The 9,676-nt window shown below is 43.2% G+C and overlaps 1 protein-coding gene across 2 annotated transcripts; it reads left to right on the forward strand.

Moving 5' to 3' along the window:
* The first annotated feature begins 1,924 nt into the window (after nucleotides 1-1,924).
* cyp8b1.1 (cytochrome P450 family 8 subfamily B member 1, gene 1) lies at nucleotides 1,925-8,940 on the forward strand. 2 transcript variants are annotated; one of them, XM_031904116.1, is made up of 2 exons: nucleotides 1,925-2,080; nucleotides 7,377-8,940. In XM_031904116.1, the coding sequence occupies exon 2, from the start codon at nucleotides 7,386-7,388 to the stop codon at nucleotides 8,919-8,921; it is 1,536 nt and encodes a 511-aa protein (XP_031759976.1). In that variant the 5' UTR covers nucleotides 1,925-2,080; nucleotides 7,377-7,385; the 3' UTR covers nucleotides 8,922-8,940. The 2 variants fall into 2 exon arrangements, with proteins under 2 accessions (XP_031759976.1, XP_031759975.1); XM_031904115.1 differs by lacking the exon at nucleotides 1,925-2,080 and adding an exon at nucleotides 3,832-3,937.
* Nucleotides 8,941-9,676: the final 736 nt, after the last annotated feature.

Consider the following 9,676-nt stretch of genomic DNA (forward strand, 5'->3'; position numbering starts at 1 on the left):
GGTTCATGGGATAAGGGTCACTGCCAGGCATTCTCTGCTCCAATGGCCGCCTCTATTGACACAGATTAGTCGGGGACTATGGATCAGTGCGGCACTGCCAGCAGAACTCTGGGCTCTTATTACTCCACTCCTTAGACAAAGCCATAATATACTAATTATATATATATATCATTGAAAAATGCTGATGTACGTTAGGAATTTATTAAAAAAAACATGCATGGAATTGGCACTGTATTTATCCTGCTGTGGGTTCTGGGGTATTATACATGGAATTGGCACTGTATTTATCCTGCTGTGGGTTCTGGGGTATTATACATGGAATTGGCACTGTATTTATCCTGCTGTGGGTTCTGGGGTATTATACATGGAATTGGCACTGTATTTATCCTGCTGTGGGTTCTGGGGTATTATACATGGAATTGGCACTGTATTTATCCTGTTGTGGGTTCTGGGGTATTATACATGGAATTGGCACTGTATTTATCCTGTTGTGGGTTCTGGGGTATTATACATGGAATTGGCACTGTATTTATCCTGCTGTGGGTTCTGGGGTATTATACATGGAATTGGCACTGTATTTATCCTGCTGTGGGTTCTGGGGTATTATACTTGGAATTGGCACTGTATTTATCCTGCTGTGGGTTCTGGGGTATTATACTTGGAATTGGCACTGTATTTATCCTGCCGTGTGTTCTGGGGTATTATACTTGGAATTGGCACTGTATTTATCCTGCTGTGGGTTCTGGGGTATTATACATGGAATTGGCACTGTATTTATCCTGCTGTGGGTTCTGGGGTATTATACTTGGAATTGGCACGGTATTTATCCTGCTGTGGGTTCTGGGGTATTATACATGGAATTGGCACTGTATTTATCCTGCTGTGGGTTCTGGGGTATTATACATGGAATTGGCACTGTATTTATCCTGTTGTGGGTTCTGGGGTATTATACATGGAATTGGCACTGTATTTATCCTGTTGTGGGTTCTGGGGTATTATACATGGAATTGGCACTGTATTTATCCTGCTGTGTGTTCTGGGGTATTATACATGGAATTGGCACTGTATTTATCCTGCTGTGGGTTCTGGGGTATTATACATGGAATTGGCACTGTATTTATCCTGCTGTGGGTTCTGGGGTATTATACATGGAATTGGCTCTGTATTTATCCTGCTGTGTGTTCTGGGGTATTATACATGGAATTGGCACTGTATTTATCCTGCCGTGTGTTTTGGGGTATTATACATGGAATTGGCTCTGTATTTATCCTGCTGTGTGTTCTGGGGTATTATACATGGAATTGGCACTGTATTTATCCTGCTGTGGGTTCTGGGGTATTATACATGGAATTGGCTCTGTATTTATCCTGCTGTGGGTTCTGGGGTATTATACATGGAATTGGCACTGTATTTATCCTGCTGTGGGTTCTGGGGTATTATACATGGAATTGGCACTGTATTTATCCTGCTGTGGGTTCTGGGGTATTATACATGGAATTGGCTCTGTATTTATCCTGCTGTGGGTTCTGGGGTATTATACATGGAATTGGCACTGTATTTATCCTGCTGTGGGTTCTGGGGTATTATACATGGAATTGGCACTGTATCCTGCTGTGTGTTCTGGGGTATTATACATGGAATTGGCACTGTGTATATCCTGCAATGTGTTCTGTGAGCTTTTTATTTGGGGTAATATATATGTAAATTGCACATTTAACTTTCAAGCTTCTCGGGGGGGGGGGGGGGGGGGGGGTGCATTTAGTTCTAGCAATCTGAAAGTATCAGCAAAGCTTTCCCTAAACATTAAATACAAGGTTGTATATACAAAAATCAGCGTGTTAGCGTGCAAATCTGATACATTCTCATGTATCAGGGCTGGTTTATGAAAATAAGTTACAGTAATTGCCATTGAAAGCGGCTTCTGTTTGGCTATTTATAGTCTGCAGTGCTGGTTCTGGTTCCCGACACAATGTAGCAGAAGTCAGCTGACTAACAGACCTGAAAGAGAACTGGCGTCTGCTAGAGAGAGTGGGGGCAGAAAGCAACAGAGAGAACTGCTAAATACCTGACTGCATTGCAAGTGTGTGGGACTGGGATTTAAAATGTATTACCTGGTTTCACAGGTATTATATATGGAATTGGCACTGTATTTATCCTGCTGTGGGTTCTGGGGTATTATACATGAATTGGCACTGTATTTATCCTGCTGTGGGTTCTGGGGTATTATACATGGAATTGGCACTGTATTTATCCTGCTGTGGGTTCTGGGGTATTATACATGGAATTGGCACTGTATTTATCCTGCTGTGGGTTCTGGGGTATTATACATGGAATTGGCACTGTATTTATCCTGCTGTGGGTTCTGGGGTATTATACATGGAATTGGCACTGTATTTATCCTGCTGTGGGTTCTGGGGTATTATACATGGAATTGGCACTGTATTTATCCTGCTGTGGGTTCTGGGGTATTATACATGGAATTGGCACTGTATTTATCCTGCTGTGGGTTCTGGGGTATTATACATGGAATTGGCACTGTATTTATCTGCTGTGGGTTCTGGGGTATTATACATGGAATTGGCTCTGTATTTATCCTGCTGTGTGTTCTGGGGTATTATACATGGAATTGGCACTGTATTTATCCTGCTGTGGGTTCTGGGGTATTATACATGGAATTGGCACTGTATTTATCCTGCTGTGGGTTCTGGGGTATTATACATGGAATTGGCACTGTATTTATCCTGCTGTGGGTTCTGGGGAATTATACATGGAATTGGCACTGTATTTATCCTGCTGTGGGTTCTGGGGTATTATACATGGAATTGGCACTGTATTTATCCTGCTGTGGGTTCTGGGGTATTATAAATGGAATTGGCTCTGTATTTATCCTGCTGTGGGTTCTGGGGAATTATACATGGAATTGGCACTGTATTTATCCTGCTGTGGGTTCTGGGGTATTATACATGGAATTGGCACTGTATTTATCCTGCTGTGGGTTCTGGGGTATTATAAATGGAATTGGCTCTGTATTTATCCTGCTGTGTGTTCTGGGGTATTATACATGGAATTGGCACTGTATTTATCCTGCCGTGTGTTCTGGGGTATTATACATGGAATTGGCTCTGTATTTATCCTGCTGTGTGTTCTGGGGTATTATACATGGAATTGGCACTGTATTTATCCTGCTGTGGGTTCTGGGGTATTATACATGGAATTGGCACTGTATTTATCCTGCCGTGTGTTCTGGGGTATTATACATGGAATTGGCTCTGTATTTATCCTGCTGTGTGTTCTGGGGTATTATACATGGAATTGGCTCTGTATTTATCCTGCTGTGGGTTCTGGGGTATTATACATGGAATTGGCACTGTATTTATCCTGCTGTGTGTTCTGGGGTATTATACATGGAATTGGCACTGTATTCTGCTGTGTGTTCTGGGGTATTATACATGGAATTGGCACTGTGTATATCCTGCAATGTGTTCTGTGAGCTTTTTATTTGGGGTAATATATATGTGAATTGCACATTTAACTTTCAAGCTTCTCGGGGGGGGGGGGGATGCATTTAGTTCTAGCAATCTGAAAGTATCAGCAAAGCATTCCCTAAACATTAAATACAAGGTTGTATATACAAAAATCAGCGTGTTAGCGTGCAAATCTGATACATTCTCATGGAGATCAGGTTATAAAAGTGTATGTAGTAGGGTTACTAGCAGGGCTTTTTGGATCGGTTCTGCCGGTGCCTCCCACTTAGTTAATGTTTAGTTAAAAATGTAGGCTTATAGGCATGTATTTCCCAGGGGCTGGAACCTCGGTGCTAAATAGAATAGTGGGTGGGCTTAGGGGCAGATAAGGAAACCTCCCTATAACAGGAAAGCCAGGGGTGCAGAGCTTCAGAGGAGCTGGGAACTCTCTGCCTGCCAACCTCAGCTAAAGGGTAAGTTAAGGGAGATGCCAGGCTGAATCACTAATATTGCTTCTATTATTGGGGGTACTGGTGCCAGTGATATTCATAGAGAAGCCAGAGAGACAGCCGATAACAAGCAGAGCAAGGGCAGAGTGCATTTTCCAGCTGTAAATGTTATTTTAGTGCAGGGCATTGTCTGACATTTCCGCCTGTACGGTGAGTATATAAACACTGCATTGGTTTCATGGAATTGGCACTGTATTTAGCCTGCTGTGGGTTCTGGGGTATTATACATGGAATTGGCACAGTATTTATCCTGCTGTGGGTTCTGGGGTATTATATATGGAATTGGCACTGTATTTATCCTGCTGTGGGTTCTGGGGTATTGGCACTGTATTTATCCTGCTGTGGGTTCTGGGGTATTATACATGGAATTGGCATTGTATTTATCCTGCTGTGGGTTCTGGGGTATTATAAATGGAATTGGCACTGTATTTATCCTGCTGTGGGTTCTGGGGTATTATACATGGAATTGGCTCTGTATTTATCCTGCTGTGTGTTCTGGGGTATTATACATGGAATTGGCGCTGTATCTATCCTGCTGTGTGTTCTGGGGCATTATACATGGAATTGGCACTGTATTTATCCCGCTGTGTGTTCTGGGGTATTATACATGAAACTGGCACTGTATTTATCCTGCTGTGGGTTCTGGGGTATTATACATGGAATTGGCATTGTATTTATCCTGCTGTGGGTTCTGGGGTATTATAAATGGAATTGGCACTGTATTTATCCTGCTGTGGGTTCTGGGGTATTATACATGGAATTGGCTCTGTATTTATCCTGCTGTGTGTTCTGGGGTATTATACATGGAATTGGCGCTGTATCTATCCTGCTGTGTGTTCTGGGGCATTATACATGGAATTGGCACTGTATTTATCCCGCTGTGTGTTCTGGGGTATTATACATGAAACTGGCACTGTATTTATCCTGCTGTGGGTTCTGGGGTATTATACATGGAATTGGCCCTGTATTTATCCCACGGTGTGTTCTGGGGAATTATACATGGAATTGGCACTGTATTTATCCTGCTTTGTGTTCTGGGGTATTATACATGGAATTGGCACTGTATTTATCCTGCTGTGGGTTCTGGGGTATTATACATGGAATTGGCACTGTATTTATCCTGCTGTGGGTTCTGGGGTATTATACATGGAATTGGCACTGTATTTATCCTGCTGTGGGTTCTGGGGTATTATACATGGAATTGGCACTGTATTTATCCTGCTGTGGGTTCTGGGGTATTATACATGGAATTGGCATTGTATTTATCCTGCTGTGGGTTCTGGGGTATTATAAATGGAATTGGCACTGTATTTATCCCACGGTGTGTTCTGGGGAATTATACATGGAATTGGCACTGTATTTATCCTGCTTTGTGTTCTGGGGTATTATACATGGAATTGGCACTGTATTTATCCTGCTGTGGGTTCTGGGGTATTATACATGGAATTGGCACTGTATTTATCCTGCTGTGGGTTCTGGGGTATTATACATGGAATTGGCACTGTATTTATCCTGCTGTGGGTTCTGGGGTATTGGCACTGTATTTATCCTGCTGTGGGTTCTGGGGTATTATACATGGAATTGGCATTGTATTTATCCTGCTGTGGGTTCTGGGGTATTATAAATGGAATTGGCACTGTATTTATCCTGCTGTGGGTTCTGGGGTATTATACATGGAATTGGCTCTGTATTTATCCTGCTGTGTGTTCTGGGGTATTATACATGGAATTGGCGCTGTATCTATCCTGCTGTGTGTTCTGGGGCATTATACATGGAATTGGCACTGTATTTATCCCGCTGTGTGTTCTGGGGTATTATACATGAAACTGGCACTGTATTTATCCTGCTGTGGGTTCTGGGGTATTATACATGGAATTGGCCCTGTATTTATCCCACGGTGTGTTCTGGGGAATTATACATGGAATTGGCACTGTATTTATCCTGCTTTGTGTTCTGGGGTATTATACATGGAATTGGCACTGTATTTATCCTGCTGTGGGTTCTGGGGTATTATACATGGAATTGGCACTGTATTTATCCTGCTGTGGGTTCTGGGGTATTATACATGGAATTGGCACTGTATTTATCCTGCTGTGGGTTCTGGGGTATTATACATGGAATTGGCACTGTATTTATCCTGCTGTGGGTTCTGGGGTATTATACATGGAATTGGCATTGTATTTATCCTGCTGTGGGTTCTGGGGTATTATAAATGGAATTGGCACTGTATTTATCCCACGGTGTGTTCTGGGGAATTATACATGGAATTGGCACTGTATTTATCCTGCTTTGTGTTCTGGGGTATTATACATGGAATTGGCACTGTATTTATCCTGCTGTGGGTTCTGGGGTATTATACATGGAATTGGCACTGTATTTATCCTGCTGTGGGTTCTGGGGTATTATACATGGAATTGGCACTGTATTTATCCTGCTGTGGGTTCTGGGGTATTATACATGGAATTGGCACTGTATTTATCCTGCTGTGGGTTCTGGGGTATTATACGTGGAACTGGCACTGTATTTATCCTGCTGTGTGTTCTGGGGTATTATAAATGGAATTGGCACTGTATTTATCCTGCTGTGGGTTCTGGGGTATTATACATGGAATTGGCACTGTATTTATCCCGCTGTGTGTTCTGGGGTATTATACATGAAACTGGCACTGTATTTATCCTGCTGTGTGTTCTGGGGTATTATACATGGAATTGGCACTGTATTTATCCTGCTGTGGGTTATGGGGTATTATACGTGGAATTGGCACTGTATTTATCTTCCCATGAGTTTTCGGAGTATTATACTTGAATTTGGCACTATATTTATCTTATTATGTGTTCTGAGGTATTATAGATAAAACTAAATAAAACTAAAAACTAAATCCTGGCAGGGGAGGAGGGACTAAAACACTGATGTTACAGATTGTAACAACTTCCCCACAGCTTACAGACAGCATGCAGGAACTACATCACCCACAATGCATTGCACTGGGATGTTCCTTTCCTTTTTGACATCACCTGTGCAGCAGGGGATTGTGGGATTGGGAGGAGGCAGGCTGAGGACAGGCAACTACATTTTATTTGAGTCACAAAGTAGTCAGCCAGATCAGCAGGGGAACATGGGGTGGGGCTTAGGGAACAGGGGGCGGGGCTTAGGGAACTGTTCCAAACCATATTATTACATTAAAAATCAAGGCTTAATTGTGCCCCCCCTTGAGTGAAGCAAACCCAGATATGAGTCAATAAAAGACCAGCCTTGCTGCTGCCATACATTTATAGACAGCTAATTGGGCTACAGCTGGTGTGTGGGGGGTGGGGGGTGGGGGGAAGATGCCACTATATTCGCATGTTGGATTTAAATTTTCCTCTTTTTGAATAATAACCTTTCTTTTGTATCCCCCTTCTAGTCTCCAAAAATGGCTCTGTTTCTTCCAATCATTTTGGCTCTGTTGGTTTCGGTTATCGGTGGCCTCTACCTGCTGGGAATGTTCCGTAAAAGGAGACCAGACGAGCCTCCGCTGGACAAAGGCACGATACCGTGGCTGGGATACGCTCTAGATTTCAGAAAAAACACGTCAACGTTTTTGCAGAAGATGCACAAGAAGCACGGAGACATTTTCACGGTGCAGATTGCCGGTTATTATTTCACATTTGTAATGGATCCTTTGTCTTTTGGGCCCATTATCAAGGAATCCAAAGGAAACTTGGACTTTGAAGAATTTGCTAAAGATTTGGTGTTGAGAGTCTTTGGATACCAGTCGTTCACTAACGATCACAAAATGCTGGAAAAGTCAAGTACAAAGCATCTGATGGGCGATGGTCTGATAGTGATGACCCAAGCCATGATGGAAAACCTGCAGAACCTTATGGTGCACAACATCGGCAGTGGTAAAGGGGAGAGAGAATGGCAGCAGGATGGGTTGTTCAACTACAGCTATAATATTGTCTTCCGTGCCGGCTACCTTGCATTATATGGCAACGAGCCAGCCAAGAATAAGGGGAGTAAAGAAAAGGCCAAAGAGTTTGATCGCAAGCACTCCGATGAGTTGTTCTATGAGTTCCGAAAGTACGACCAGTTATTCCCGCGTCTGGCCTACGCGGTTTTGCCTCCCAAAGACAAGATAGAAGCTGAGAGGTTAAAGAGGTTGTTTTGGAACATGTTATCTGTAAAGAAAACCCTCCAAAAAGAAAACATTAGTGGTTGGATCGGGGAACAACATCAGCAGAGGGCAGAGCAAGGGTTGCCAGAATATATGCAAGATAGGTTCATGTTTTTGCTTCTGTGGGCATCCCAGGGTAACACTGGTCCAGCCTCGTTCTGGTTTCTCCTTTATCTACTGAAACATCCCGAAGCCTTGAAAGCAGTAAGGGAAGAGGTGGAAGCAGTTCTAAAGGAAACTGGTCAAGAAGTAAAGCCTGGTGGTCCTCTTATTAACCTCACCAGAGACATGCTGATGAAGACCCCTGTCATGGACAGTGCGGTTGAAGAGACCCTACGGCTGACAGCCGCTCCGGTCCTTATCAGAGCAGTGAAACAGGATATGAAAATCAAGATGGCAAGTGGGAAAGATTTTTCCATGAGGAAAGGAGACAGGGTTGCCCTTTTCCCTTATATTGCTGTCCAAATGGACCCAGAGATTCATGCCGAACCTGAGAAGTTTAAGTACAACCGATTCCTGAATGAAGACGGCACAAAAAAGACAGAATTCTTCAAGAATGGGAAGAAGGTGAAATATTACACCATGCCCTGGGGAGCTGGGAGCACCATATGCCCCGGGCGTTTCTTTGCCACCAATGAACTGAAACAGTTTGCATTTCTGATGCTGACATACTTTGAGTTTGAGCTTGTTAATCCCAACGAGGAAATTCCAAGTATTGATCCAAACCGGTGGGGTTTTGGCACCATGCAGCCAACTCGTGATGTTCAGTTTAGGTACAGACTCCGCTATTAATTAAAAGCACCCAATTTGTGAAGAGTGAAATGGTTGTTTACGAAAGAGGAGTCTTATGTACATAGTGCTGTAACATGTAACGGTCTCCCAGCCTTTGCCCATGTTCTTCATCCACTTCTCCAACCCTACTGGTTCATAACCTAATCTTGCTCTTCTTCCTTACCCTCAATGTTCTGTGTTTGCCTAGTCTTCCCTATCCACTTCTCCACCCCACTGGTTCATAACCTACCCTTGCGCTTCTTCTATATGCTCAAATACTTTGTGTAAGCTTATTCTTCCTTATCCATTTCTCCAACCCTACCGGTTCATAACCTACCCTTGCTCTTCTTCCTCATGCTCAATGTTCTGTGTAAGCTTAGTCTTCCTTATCCATTTCTCCACCCCACTGGTTCATAACCTACCCTTGCTCTTCTTCCTTACGCTCAATGTTCTGTGTAAGCTTAGTCTTCCTTATCCATTTCTCCACCCCACTGGTTCATAACCTACCCTTGCTCTTCTTCCTTACGCTCAATGTTCTGTGTAAGCTTAGTCTTCCTTATCCATTTCTCCACCCCACTGGTTCATAACCTACCCTTGCTCTTCTTCCTTACGCTCAATGTTCTGTGTTATCCTAGTCTTCCCTATCCACTTCTCCACCCACCCCGGTTCATAACCTACTCTTTCTCTTCTTAGTTACTCAGTGTTCTGTGTAAGCCTAGGGATGAACTTCTCCACCCCTGATGCTTTATAACCTGCTCTTGCTGTTATTCCTTAGC

This window comes from Xenopus tropicalis, chromosome 6 (genome assembly GCF_000004195.4).
Source record: "Xenopus tropicalis strain Nigerian chromosome 6, UCB_Xtro_10.0, whole genome shotgun sequence".
Lineage (NCBI taxonomy): Eukaryota > Metazoa > Chordata > Amphibia > Anura > Pipidae > Xenopus > Xenopus tropicalis.